General features: G+C 40.1%; 1 protein-coding gene across 1 annotated transcript in view; it reads right to left on the reverse strand.

The window, feature by feature from the left end:
* znf609a (zinc finger protein 609a) overlaps nucleotides 1-14,923 on the reverse strand; it is a 104,357-nt gene that overhangs the window by 59,858 nt on the left and 29,576 nt on the right. The window contains exon 2 of the mRNA XM_039647941.2: nucleotides 7,847-8,719. Coding sequence (XP_039503875.2) covers nucleotides 7,847-8,587 — 741 coding nt within the window. The 5' untranslated portion in view covers nucleotides 8,588-8,719. The remainder of the gene's footprint in view (nucleotides 1-7,846; nucleotides 8,720-14,923) is intronic.

The following is a 14,923-nucleotide window of genomic DNA, read 5'->3' on the forward strand; positions in this document are numbered from 1 at the left end:
CCAAAGTTACATGAGGGGTGAGAGAAAGGGGAGGAACTACGAGAAGGGAAGAAAAAACGCAAATGTGAGAGACAAGGAAAGAAATGAGATGAGAAAAGGTCACTGCCGACACTCATGTAAACACCAGCAAAGGATTTAAAGTGTGGCAAGAAACCTCTCGTCGCGGAAAAGACACAAAGAGACTCCGGCCCAGGAGCAAAAGAGCCAAAACGAGGAGACATTCCAGGAAAAGACGGACCTCCCCTCCTCTCCCAACTGGAAAAGCTGTGTTATAATGGAGTACAGGCTTCCTGGCTGCTGTCAACCTTGGAATGGTCTGGGATGAGAAAAGGGAGGTTGTGGATCTCAGAAACAAGCCGCGAATGGGTTTCTTTCACACCGTCTTGCTCAAGTTGAGCGTATACGTCTCTTTTATACACTTTTTTGAAAGACGACAACACGTAAAGGCGTTTACAAACACATCTTACTTTAATAATTTTGAGTTGAATGGAATATTTATTGAGAAATAATAAGGGGGGGGGTGCTTGATTTCATCCAAAGTGATTGTGAAAAGTAGGCAGTGATGTCACTGCCCCGCCCACACGGCTTTGCTTACATCAGCAATAGAGAAAAGTCGTTTCTGAGGTTTATTTAGCCAAATATTAGGGTTTATTTTGACAAACTAAAAACTGTGAACCTATGGTGGTTAAGGCGGGAACTGGAACGGGTTTGTGTGAGTTGATGAAAAGCTAAAAAAATTATAATGTGAAAAAAAAATGGAGAGAAAAACACATGGGAAACAAAAGATTAGGTATTTTGTTTACATGCATTTCATATTGCCGACGGATTAACCAACATCAGATAACAGTGTTGTGTAGGGATGCACGATATATCGGCATCGACCGATGTTTGTTTTTAACGTTATCATTATCGGCCTGATAAGAAATTCTGGCCGATATATTAAAGCCGTTAAATGATGTATTATTTTCTTCAGCTGAGACACTTCAGATGCACATTTTAACATGATGGTTTTGAATTGCTTGAAATATGATTGGAATCACTTCAAAAAAACAGAATATACAGTTCAGTGCAACATGTGCAGTGCGGCTACATAAAATTATAATGAGAACATTATGATTGTGTGCCTGAGACATGAGACTCTCAAAAATTATATCAAATTTGGATTTAGATTTATCGGCTGATATATCGGTTATCGGCCTTAAAATATAAAAAAGTATCGGTTATCGGCCAAAGTTTTTTAAACTGTTGTGTTATGAAAGTGTTGTTAAAATACTGAAATATTAACTTAAAATCTGCTTTAAATTAATATTAAGAAAGTTTGACTGTCAAAAAAGGATTGGGAATCCCCGCTTTAGATTTGCGCACTGTGTATTCAACATTTACACTGAAAGCTTTCATGTTGTCTTCAGATTAGATCCCTTCAAAGTAACGGAAATTGAATAAAAATAAAACCTGCAAAACTTAGCCTACTTGTGTCTTCTTCCTCCTCTTCTCATTTGCTCTTTTCAAACATGGCCGCCACTCTGGCAGAATGCGCACGTGCAAGAGCGCGCACACACACGCTCATACATGCACATGCTAAAACACTGTCAACGGTAAAGAACAGAAAACTGAACGGCGGCTCTGCACTGAAAACCGCATTTCCTTGCAACAGCATGGATCTTACCCTCCCTTCGCGCGTTTACTCCTCTCTTCTTCCCTCCCCCTCTCCTCTCCTCACAACTCACGCACAGAGACACGAAACGAGGCGCGGCGTTGGAAATGCGCTGGCTGACAGCGAAGGACAGCTGCTCTCTCTCTCGCTAGCTCTTCCCTTCCCCCACCACTCGCCACACACACTCTTACACCGCTAAGAGACAGAGCGAGCACATGAGGACGGGAGGGAGAGAAGATGGAGAAAAACAGGAGGGAGGGGAGAGGCGGCTATGAAAGGGCTTTGTTTCGCATTTCTCTGATGGCTTTTTCAGGCCTCGCTACTGGCTTGACACAATAGCAAGATTCAAATTCTTCATCATTTGAGAGCAAATTCAAAAGATCAGAATATGTGTTAATACAATATTAATAAGAGTCAAATTAAATGAAAACAATGACAATGTAGCATTGAAGTAAGGATGGGAATGAAATGATTCTTATTCCCAATTCTGGTGCCTTGATTCTTTTAGTACTTTGGGAGGAGCAATCTTCATGTTAATTAGCATTATTGTTGTTTTTTCAATTAAAAATATCATTACAACTAAACTTGAAAACTGGCAACCCTTTAATCAACGAGTCATCAAGAGTCATTCAATGGTGAATCTGGACTGGTAGTTTTATTATATACATATAAAACACTTAAAATCAATTGTTTTAAATGGCTAAAGTGAATTTAGGCATCACAGCATAATAATGTACAGAATGAAAGATGGATATTCCCCCATATAATTAGCATTAAACAAAGAAAAAACATTCTCCTCATCAGTTTCGTTGTAATAAATGTTTTAAAAGTGTTAACTCATGGACAATTGACTTGCCTGGATAAATGAAGGTGAAAACCAACCATTAAAAAGAATCAGATTGGGTCTTGAATCAGACAACACTTGTTTCGCTGTTGTATGACTCGTTCAAAATGAATGTTAGTATGTTTTACTTTTAACTTAACAAAATGCAATTGGCTCTGAATAAGAATAGGCTTGTTCTCAATTCCCAACCCAACCTTAGACTGAACTGGAATAAATGACGATGTTCAAATCACCAAGTATGAGTAATAGTAAAAGCGATGGTTGCCTTAGCAAACACTAATTATAAAGAGAACAGATGACTTGACTGTCAGAGTTAATGGCTGAATCGCAAAGCAGAGAGAGAGAGAGAGGCCATCACGAATGAACGGTTCCCACCTCCCCGTTTCTGTCTCCCGCTGGATTTATTGGTGAGGATGTAGCAATTACGCACCAGGCAAAACAAGCAACCCAATGTGAATTTTTCAAAGGAAGGCTCTCTAACATTGAGAGAAGAGAGAAGAGAGATTGTGCTCAACACCATCGCATAACGATAAATGTGAATCTAATCCCGTTTTCAGCATGTAAGACAGGATTACACCAAAACTATACCTTTCGGAACAAACGAAAGCCTTCGCATATGGAGATCGCCTCGGGGAACACACTTCCTCCAAATAACGAAATGAGTGTTAAGGGGGGAAAATAACCTGAGTATTTACTAGCACAAGATCAACCCTCTGACAGGGAGAAAAAGAGACACTATAAATCAATCCGTGTTCCTGTCAGCATCCCTTAAAATGGAGCTCGGCGAGCCAGAGAGTGTGGGCTGACGGATCGGTGCCGTGGCACTTCTGCCGACGAGCTTTAAAATAAGTACACAGCACATCACGCTAATGATAACGCATCGAGCGTTTACACCAAAGCTGGTGTGTTTTGATAAGGTTCTAGGAAACAAAAACATCTGCCAAGAGCAGCTCGAAGAAAAGCTTAATGCGTCTCTAGGGATTATGAATCCGCACTCTCGAAAGCTTAAAACCCGGAGGGATGGGACTAAAAAAAAGTGTCACCTTTACGGCAACAATACAGCAAACAATCAGCAAAAAAAGCTCATATGGTTTTACAACATTCCCAAGTTAAAAGCCTTAAATTGATTAAAAGCCGAACTAATCCATCTACTGCCAAAAAAAAATATACGATCGTGTGGTTTAACCAGATTACATTTCCTGAAGAGAACCTGGCTGGGCGCTTGCACGAAAATCTGAGGTACTGTTATCTCTAAACGAGAATAGTTATGATGAGATTAATTCCATAGTGTTAAACCAAGTCAAGTCATCCTCATTTATATAGCACTTTTAAACAATGTAGATTGTTTCAAAGCAGCTTTACAGAGATAAACATAATTTAAGGTAACAGAGATTGGTTTGGTTTTATAGCGGTTCTTGAATGTCATTTTCCAGCTAAAGTTAATTTTGATAGATTCGCTTCCGTCGAAATGATCGTTTGTTATTAAATTAGGGACGGCTAAGACGACACCGTTCTCTCTTTAAACTGAACCTGTGATAAACGCTGATGCCGTTCACATGCGCATTAAGAACTGATTCTTTAGTTATGTGCGTAGGTTTGTAATCCCCTACAAACCATGCCTAAACAAACTACTTGTCTTGCCTATACATTTTGATACAGAATTTTATTTTATTTGATCACTTCTGGGTCGGTATGTGAACCCTAATTTCCACAACGCTTTATCTGTAGAGTAGGAGCAATATTGGAGCAAGCTCCTCTTTCAGGTGGCTTTCCTGAACCAATGACACCACCATGTGCAGACATAAGCGTTACATCACACCCAGCTCTATAAATCTGGATTATCTTGAGACGGTTTATTCACTGGCCGTCTAACAAATCCACTGAGCTGTAGTCTACAATGGCAGCTGATTCCCCACTTGAGCCAATAACATTGGGTGTGAACCCACGGTCGGCCTGTTTTCGACTCGAGCGAAGCACCAGATGTTGGAAAACACAGTTTATGAGCAGCAAAAATCCCAATATTAAAGATTTGCACACACGACATAACCCTCAGAAAGGATTTCCTGGATGGCCATGCGAAGGAGCAATAAACTTAGCAACTCACGTCAGTAAGAGTTACGACGTGCGCTCTGATCTCGCTGTTGGGCCAAATCCACAGTGCGTTTTGTGCCGTCTCATAGCGATCGCCTCTATATTTAGGGTCAGAAATGCAGACTGCTGAATCAACACGGCTATAACGGATGATGGCGAGCACATGGTTTCAGTGTCAACAGTAGTCATATGTTCTTTACACCATGTTCAATGTAAAACGGCATTCACAACTCACTTAACATGAGGCGCTTCTGAATGAAATTTGATATTCAAAGAGAATATCTGCTAACAACGCTGAAACACGGGCAACTAATAACCGATAAATGCAATTTTAAATTTATTTGAGGAAAATCAATGGTTTTTAAATGCTAATTTCTTCTTATTAGCATTTTAATAATTAAGCAAGTGAGCATTTTCAAGTGAGAAATTATCATTCACAGTTAATTATCCAATATTGGTCAGTAGGCTAGGCTACAATATCAACCAATATTATAATAATAAATTAAAAAATAAATCTATATAGCACTGATTTCACAGAAGTGAAATAACACACACTGCTTAAACGTGACTAATTTTAAAACCGAACGAAAGCCAATCTCCTTAAAATATAAGGTACAACAAATATGTAACCTTTAGCATCACAAAAGCGTGCTTCTGATAAGCAGGGTTGGCGTATTGTCAGCAGCAGATTATATCAAACGCTGATTTAGTAGATGACTGGAAGTGCCTTATTAAAGAAGGTCGCTCCCCCTCGTGAAATAACCGCAGAGATGGGTTAAATTAGCTTGCGTTATTCTCAGGACGATTACGACTGAGAGTGCTATATTAGTGGATATGCTATCAGCAGGTACTAGCACTCCTGCATTCCTGCACGATGGGAAAACCAGCCGTCTGCCATCGAACGGCTCGAGCCCACAGCGCCCCGCCCGCATCATGGGACGAGGAAATGTGAAACCACTTTCAAGACGGTTAAAAAAGCCGGTCTGGTCCCCCTCCCTGACACTCGATAACATCCCTTCCTCACACCTCGAGATCTGGTTGTTCAGAGGCATGAGGAAGAGGTATTTGGTGTTTTGTTTGAGCTGTTGTCATCCCTCCCCCCAAGGCCCCAAGTGAACCCCCTGTGCTTGTTTAAGGAATGTACCAGAAGACAATAGTGGCAGTCAGAGGAAGCCATGAATGGAGGCCATTGGTCGCAAATCACTACAGTGCCAACAGAAAGGTTTCTACCAGGGACAAAGCTTCAAATGGCTTTTCTAACCTCCAGGAACAAATCAAGCAAAACAAAAACTACCCTTAAGACTAAATCAAAAACGTTCAATTTCAACTTAAGAATTAAACCAGAATTGCAAGCATGTAAACGTCATTACTTGGCTAATGCAATGCAAGTATTTAGGTGAAAAAACTCGAAAAATTTGAATATCGTACAAAAGTGAAACTAATATTTTATATAGACTCATTACATGCAAAGTGAGACATTTCAAGCCTTTATTTGTTATAATTTTGATTATTATGGATTACAGCTTATGAAAACCCCAAATTCAAAGTTGGTTTTCATAAGCTGTAATGATAATCTATGTAATATATATGCGTTTCACCTTTTAAGTTGAATTAATGAAATAAAACTAACTTTTGCACGATATTCACATTTTTTGAGTTTCACCTGTACAACACTAATGTTAACTGCTCTTGGACAAAAAAAAAGTGGGAATAGATTGCTGTAATATTTTAGGAGTTATTGCTTTCTTTAGTAGATAGCATGTTTACTGAAAATTCGATAAATAATTCAACTAACATTCTCAAGGTAGAGTCACTTTTCTTTTGCACCGCCAAAACAGTAGCTGATCTGAAAGAGTAAAACTATAAGAGAATGATTCACACTAATGACCACCATAAACCACATTTTCTGAGAAAGCCAAGCGTCTGAAGCGTTTCGGAAAGCAGCAGCATGGGAAATAAATATAGTGTATTGTCTGCATTCATTTACTTGCATAAAATTTTTATCTTTACAGAGTATGTGAATGTTTTAAATGTTTTATAGAAAATCACCTTACTAAAACACTACATACACTAATGAGACAGGCTTGGAAATACAACAACATAAAAACAAAGTCTGTTTAAAAAGCCTTTCACCTTCATCAAGTCAAAAACCTAAACTCGTTCAAGGACATTACAATCAGATCTCCATAAATTCCTTCTAAAGAAACCCCCTTGTTGCTCTTTCCAGTAGCCTATATTTGGCTGCCTGTCACAATTGAAAGCAAGCAAGGGGTCCAAGTGTTACATTTCAATGGCTCCCCCGAGACCCACTAGGTAGGGAACACAATGCTGTGAGAATGAACAACTACTGACTGAGTCACTCGCAAAGAATTTCTCATATCTTTAGTAAGCAGATCCGCTAGTCAATCCTTTCAGTTTGTAATGCACAGGCCAGGCTTAGCAGTTAAAAGCAATGCAATGCATTTCCAGAATTGAATGACTATGAAGACTTCTTATTTAAGATAAACACCATCCCATTTATGCATTAGTCTGCAGTGATCTTTGAAGGGTTTGCAAAAGAAAAAGTGTACCATTCATATGGGGATTAAGCCAAACTCTACATTCTTCTAAAGAACAATCTGTGGAGGCATGGATTCGTGTTTTAACATGAGAGATCAAGCTTCAAACTAGCTGCCAAAACTCCTTATGAACTTGGAGGCTGATAATTGAGTGCAATGAATAATTGAGAAAACCCCTACAATCAGCCAACAACTCAAACAAGAATGAGCAACAAGAACTTTGATCCGACAACTTTGAAGATATCTGACGCTTAAAACCTGAGTTTCTACAAGAGAAAGGCTTAACACGTTCACAATGGTTATTTGGTTAACAACAATTGGTAAGATCAACTTATTAGCCTTAAAGAGGTTAAATTCTTGTATACAAGGTGGATGTTCGGGGAGTTCATATTCTTGTACCTCTGGTTATCTGGCCGCTGTCCTAAATCTCTTTTGGCAGCTCTATGCATTACTAATTGGAGATCGAGACCACTGAGCCAAGCATGTCAGTTTTCCTCTTTTTAAAATGGACTAGTGCCAAAAGGAAACAGGTTATCACACCAGAGTATGTCAGTTACCACTAACTCTCTGGTACATTTCTAAACAGTAGAAGTTGCTCATAATACTCAACCAGATGCTTAATAAATGGAAACAATCCATTCAAGCTAACACAACAATGGTTTCCCAATGATAGAGAAATGAAAACACCAGTGGACTCACCTTCTCACTTTTTACTTTCTTCATGCTCCTGCAGTCATTATTTTCCACTTCTTCTGGTTCGCTCTTGATAGCCAAAGGTGTGACTATTCCACTGGTATCAAGGGTAATATTCCCTAGTTGATCAGCACCACCAAGGTCCGAATTTTGCGTCCCCTCAAATGGGGTATTGCGTGCCTGGCCTAAAGGCATAACCTGGGCCGATGGGTCCTTATCCAAGGGCACGTTCCCAACTTGTACCCCTTCGTTTTTCTCCTTCTTGCTTTTCCCTGATCCGTCCTTGTCCTTTTTCCCACTCTGAACATTACGGGAGGCCTTGTTACTTTTATCAGAGCCTTTCCCAGAAGGTAAGGTCGTGGAACCGCTTCCTGCGGTTGCCCCAGTGCCCTCATTTTGAGTCCGTCCTTGGGCGTCCTTCTTGCCCCCATCAGGGGTCGAGGACTTGCTACTGTCCTTGGAATTCTTGCTACGCTTAGCTTTGGATTTGCTGTCCTTGATTGGAGGAGGAGGCACCGGGTTAATGAACTTAATGTTGTCAGGCAATGCCGCTACGGCGCTCGAGGCAGTAGCCATCCCGTCCCCGTCCTTGGTGCCAGACATCTCAAGTTTGTCTTTCTCTAAGTCGGCGTCGAGGTCAATAATCAGGTTTCCTACGCCAATATCCCACTCATCCCCGCTGTCGTAAGTGTCCACCGCATTCGAGTCCACACCTTTCCCGCCTGCAGTGCCACTACTGAGGGACATCTTAGTGCCAGCGGCCCAAGCGTGCCACAGGGAGGTCTGACCTTCTCAGACGACTGAGGCGGTCGGGAAGCACATCTACAAATGCCTCAGGGTCCTGTCGGTTTCCCCTTCCCAGTAACCCACATTGTTGCCCTGGGGGAAGAAACAATGAGAAAATATTTAAGTAAGTAGTAAAATACGATGTTTTAATGCCATTTGACACAACATTGCTCTCATAAAACAGGTTTAGTTATGTCGACTTTGTTTTCCATATACAGGCTTTGAAAGCTGTACCACTCCACTAGGGATGTCCCGATACCACTTTTTCACTTCAGATACCGAAGCTTTGGCTTTTGCCGTTACCGATATTAATCCGATATTTTATTTTATTTTTAAACTAGTTTATCGGCTCCTGAGTATCGAATCAGGACATCCCTACACTCCACAATAATTATATAAGAATTATGTAAGAATTATCAAGCCCACTATAATTTGGCTGTTGTAGAGTAACAGTGATATATTTCTACACCAATTAGGTTATTCACACAGGACACTGCGTTAAAAAAAAGCTGGACGGTCTTTGGAAATCAAATTGAACAAATTTTTACTTGATGGGTCATCAATATAGCTTGAATGCAAACCAATGTCAAGTTGAAAACAATTCTGACGCTGAAATACATGCTAACATGATTTTAGGAAGTTGACAGTGCATTGTTAACAGCATACTAAGCCCACCACATCTCAGTTTAAAAAGAATTGAAAGTTAAAGAAAAAATAAAGATAGTCAGTCAAAAAAAAAGTGTTGTTGCAAAACCATTTTACCATTTTACTCAGCTTGTAGACCACAGTGTCAAAATATTACATTTAAATATTCAAAACAAGGCAAGCATCAGATGTCCATGCCAGCTGGACTAGGCATAACAGATTGAACCAGAACCCAAAAAGGTCTTAGATCGTTTTTTTTCTTTCTTTTTTTTTAAAAACATGTTGCAAAAAGTCTTGCAAAAAACAAATATCCAAATTGTATGGGATTTTTTTTTTTTTTTTTACAAAATCAGGGTTTTTCCTATTTTTGAGAATATTTTGGTGGCTGCCAAAATGAATCTTTGTCCCGCCAAAGATTTGATCATTTTATGTGACCATGTACCTGCCGTTCTGCGGTACAGGTTCCCGCTGATGCCCATCTGCTGTGAAGAAACGCTCCCGTGAGTGTTTGTGCTCTGTGAAGAGCATCAAAGGCATCATTTACAACATGTTTTTGCAGCATTCATCTTTGTAGCCAATCACAGACATAGGCCTATATGTTAAGCGTGTGAACGGAATGGCCAATCAGATTAGGCAAATTAGGCAAAATGGAAGAGTTTTTGTTCAGCACGAGTTTTTCACGCTCATGAATCCTTTCATTATCAACAAAGTATAAACACGATGTCAATTAGAGATTCCCTGCACAGCTTAGAGCTTCATTGATTATAACAGGAGTTTTCGCAAGACAGCAGCTTTGTGTACCTCGACAGCTTCAGTGATTATAACGGCAGCAATCTTTGCTCTCTTTCTGTATGCAATTATATATTTTTCATGCTGCTAACTATCCTTTCTGGATTTTAACCGTATTTAAATGTGCAATCAAATGCAATTGACAGTGATAACAAGGCTATATGGACGGAAACAAAACAAATTGAATATTGTGTGTCAAATTATCTGTACATTAAGTCTTAGAGTGTAAAGGCAAAATAATAGACCTGACACTTTTTCTATGTATTGTATCAATACTTATTTGTTCATTTTATTAGAAACTTTTCTTTACATACAACTATTTTATATTTTTTTAAAAATTATAAGTAAATTTGTAAATTTATAAGAACATTTTGTATGTATCTGTCCTGACAGTGAATTATTTTTATTTTTTATCATGAATAAAAATGATAAGTTAATATTACAAACCGTTTTCTGCATTTATTTGGATTTGTTGTCAGTACTGGGCTCAATAAAGCTGAACAGGATCAAGATATCACACAGTCAAAACAACATAGTAAACGTCAAACATTCATCAATATGCAGTTTACAACTGATTCACTACTATAATCTTTTTTCTGTGGACATAAATCACACAATTAACACTTTGCAAATGTCACTGATCTTTCAGACCTTTAAATAGAAACAGAAAACCTTTTTAAAATGTCAAAGATGCCCATGATCTATTTTCCATTAGAGATTCTCAAGAATACCAATCAAGCACAACCCGAGATCTAGCTCTGCATTCATTCAGTCTTGAACAGTACTAGAACAGAATGGCAGTGATTAAAGGTCAAAGTCATTGCCCATAATACTCTAAACTATTCATATAAAAGACTGTTCGAACCACAAACTGGTTTAACTGCAGTACTGGCGGTCGTCTAATAAAACTAAGCGCTACTTAAGTTGAAAAGGATGAGTCCAGCTTTGAGCTGCATCTTAAATAGCCGAGGAGACAGATGGTTGAACGCGAGGACGGTAATCAGTGGTTTGCTGTAATCCGTCGGTCCACCAGGGAACATGGAGTGTGTCCTGCAGGAAGCTTTCCAAACGTCTGCTGTTGGAACCCAAGATAAGACCAACTTCCACGACCACACTCATTCATCAGCCTGTGTTTCTCATGACACTTTCAAGAGCTTTGAGTCATTTTAAATTATTTCTAAACAGCATTTTAGCTTATTAAAGGTGATCCCACTGGATGTTTAAATGTTTTCTACAACTCGAGTTTGATGTATAGATTCAACTAAAAAGTCATGATGCTTTTGAAAATTAGGGATGCACCGATATGAACATTTTGGCCGATAACGATAATTCTTTAGATTTCAAAAGCCGATAATGAATACTAGCCAATAAATATAAAGTGAGCCCCATTATAAGCCATGTGGGAATGCACCGATATGACAATTTTAGCCGATACCGATAACCGATAAATCTTTATATTTGAAAGCCGACAACCGATATTTTGGCCGATAAATCTAAATCCAAATTTTTAGGCAATGTTTGATTTTCCTCATTAAAAGCCAAGATGCAAACACAATTATGATGTTCTTATTTTAATGTGTGTGTAGCCGATATGACAGACTTGCGCTGCACATTTTGCACTTTAACTGGATTTTCCTTTTTCAAAGTGATTTCAATCGTATTTCAAGCAATTTAAAAGCATCATGTTGAACAGTGCACATCTAAAGTGCCTCAGCTTAAGGACATTATTTATCGGCTTTTAGATATCGGCTAAATGTTCTTGTTGGGCCGATAACGATAATGTGGCCGATATATCGTGCATCCCTAAAGCCATTTCCCAAGCACACAATTCTAATGTTCTCATTATAATTTTACGTAGTCGATAAGACAGAAGTGTGCCGCACGTTGCACTTAGCCTAACTAAATTTTCCTTTTTTGAAGTGATTTCAATCATATTTCAAGCAATTCAAAACCAGCATGTCAAACAGTGCACATCTGAAGGAAATAATACACTTTTTATCGGCTTTAATATATCGGCCATTTTCTTATCGGGCCGATTACGAAAACACCAAAAACGTTCATATATCGGCCGATACCGATACGGTGGCCGATATATCGTGCATCCATTTTTTTAAAACATCGATCTGCTTGTTTGAGTGGCCAAACATGTCAACTTCTAACTCAATGACGTGAGTTTCAGCCGGGACTTTTGGGAAATGGGTCATTATTTTTGCAAGAACGTTTAATTCTTTATCTCCTTTAAAAAAAAAGTCCTTATGGAATTGTCAAACATTTATAATCTTAAACCTGAAAGTAGAAGTATCCATCATATAAAATGGAATAAAACCAGGAGGTGTACAATCCACTTCCTGCAATCAAAATGTGTAATTAGTTACTAGTTAAAACACGCATGGCAGTGAGCCGTGAGTGTAACTTGCCTAGGGTTCTTGATGTTGCCAATAAAAAGCTTTACAAAACTCATTCATATCCCAACATGGCTGATGATGCAAGCCACTGTCACGGTTCTCTCACACAACCTAATTAGGAACCGAATGATGAAACCATATAAAGGGGCTGAAAAGAAACCATTTGTCTGTTCTCGGTTCAAACGCTGAAGCCAAAAAGACAAAGCTTTTGATTCGAGCCAGACAAGGACGTGCCGCACATGCACAAGCTTTGCTTTTTGATGTCGTTTTGATGGATAATCAATCAATATGCCTCAAGAGAAGCTGTTTATTGAGATGTATAATGCAATTGTGCTTCTCTTCATCTTTGGCAAGTACCGCTAAAGGTAAAGCAAACACCTGTGTTGGAGCGACTCTGGAACAGGTTGTCCTTTTCATTACCCCCCAAACGCAGGTACTGGTGCCCTTCCAGGGGCCGCAAATAACGGCGCTAAACTAATTTAGCTTTCCCTGCCACATGCCAGCGAGCAGCGGGAGCGCTCAAGGGAGGAGAGCCGTCTTTTCCATGCTCCCAACCCCACCCGACACGACACGGGCCTAATTAACACAGGCATCCACTGCGGACGCCTCGGCTTGATGGAAAAACGTGAGCTGAAACTCAAACGGGCACTTGTGCAAACGCCTCGCCGAGATGACAGAACTGAGGATCAATACCTGTCTTGCCCTTGTTTGATGATGAAAAACAGACAGAAAGAGCGAATACAATCGGGGATGGGATGAAGAAAAACAACAACAAGACAACAAAGATGAAACATAAAATCAAGAGTCGGTACTCAGGAGAACCCTCTGACCTGATTGAAAAGCACTCTGAGTTTTAAATTCCCTCTCGGCAATTGAGTAATTGAGATTCTGTAATAAAAAAGCGGTTTCAAAGGCTGCTGGAACGGCAGAGAAACTGACAGGCTCTTCGTCAGTGTAAATCACAGCTCTTTCTGAAGAGCACCGGCTCGGAGAAAGGGAGGGAAGCACTTCCCGTGGTTAGATTACACACTGCATCAGATGAAAGCACCGCCAATTGCGTTTTCATCTTCCCCTCTTGGAGTTCTCCTTCAAATCGAAAGATCTGTAAGACGACAAGTGTAGGATTTGATCTTAGAGATGATGGCAAGATGGCCGTCCTTTCTCTCTGCTCTTATTAGTCCCGATCGGTAGTTTCCCAAACGGCCAACAAGCTAGTCCTGCCAACCTCACAACTCCACCATTAGCCAAATCAGACACAGGCCAACCGTGTTAGCGCCCGCAAAGGGAACATTTGATCCAACCCAGAAGAGAAGAGAAGAGAACAGCTGTCCAGGGCCGGTCTGGAGGAGTTGGGTTGCTTCATTCAAACACACAGTAAAGAGGGTGAAATACTATCTGCTTTTGATCTACTGCACTGCCCTCGATGCTAACACACTGCGAGCGAGTTCAGCCCCCGGTGTGGCAATCCAACTGATCCCACCGCCAAGCGCAAAGCCAAGGCTTGCAACAAATTAATCTGTTGTAAGAAAAATTGAAGTTATCAAAAAATGAAGTTTATTACAAAGTACATAAAGCACCTTGGGTTCACCGGCGTCAGAATGAACGCACAGTAATCTCTGCTCAAGATTACATTTTATGCTGCATTACATTATAATTATAATTCCTTACACTGTGGTTAATGCACACAAGCCTCACAAGAACATATAACTGCAAAAAAAAAAACTGTGGCTAAACATACATTTTATATATTCAAATATTATGATCGTTTTTCAAAACTGTATGTTTTTAGTATAAAGAAATAACTAAGATCTGCTGCATTATCAAAATACGAATCATAACTAAGACACATGTAGCATTTAATGTCTTTATGCCACCAGATGTTAGAGTCATTAAGCACCACCTCGACCTATAAATATTTTTCCAGCTCTGCCAAACACAGCCAAGCCAAATACTCAATTACAGGGGCAGGAAAGGGGGCTTCTTAACGAGCTATTTCTAAGAGTCTGCCCGCGGGCCCGTGCACTCATTCCACGCTGGCTGCCACATCGAGGGTCCACCGTGTAATTGGATTGTGTGCTTGAACTGCTGACTGAAATAGAAAAGTGCAGGAAGCTTCAGGTGATGGGAATCAAGAATCCTGCGGGGTCAGCCAGACTCCATCTCAGCGAAATGTCAGGAGCAGCGTCCGGTCTGAAAGCACAGCAGGACTTCAATTTGTGGCTGTACGTGATGTACCGTTCTGCATTGCCCATGGGAAGTCTGTTTGGGTGCAACCGTCTGCCAGGTCGTCGATGACGGTAAGTCAAGTGTACATAGACGTGCCCCGAAGACCCTGCAAGCAACAGACCTTTTGCTTGGGCTGCAACTGTGCGGTTCTCCAATTCTCCAATCAGAAGCGCTTTTCGAAGCTTTAGGGATGTGACATTAGGACATCGTCCCACTGGTTAATCGACGTGTG

This window comes from Pimephales promelas, chromosome 25 (assembly GCF_988280905.1).
Source record: "Pimephales promelas chromosome 25, fPimPro1.hap1.1, whole genome shotgun sequence".
In the NCBI taxonomy this organism is placed as follows: Eukaryota; Metazoa; Chordata; class Actinopteri; order Cypriniformes; family Leuciscidae; genus Pimephales; species Pimephales promelas.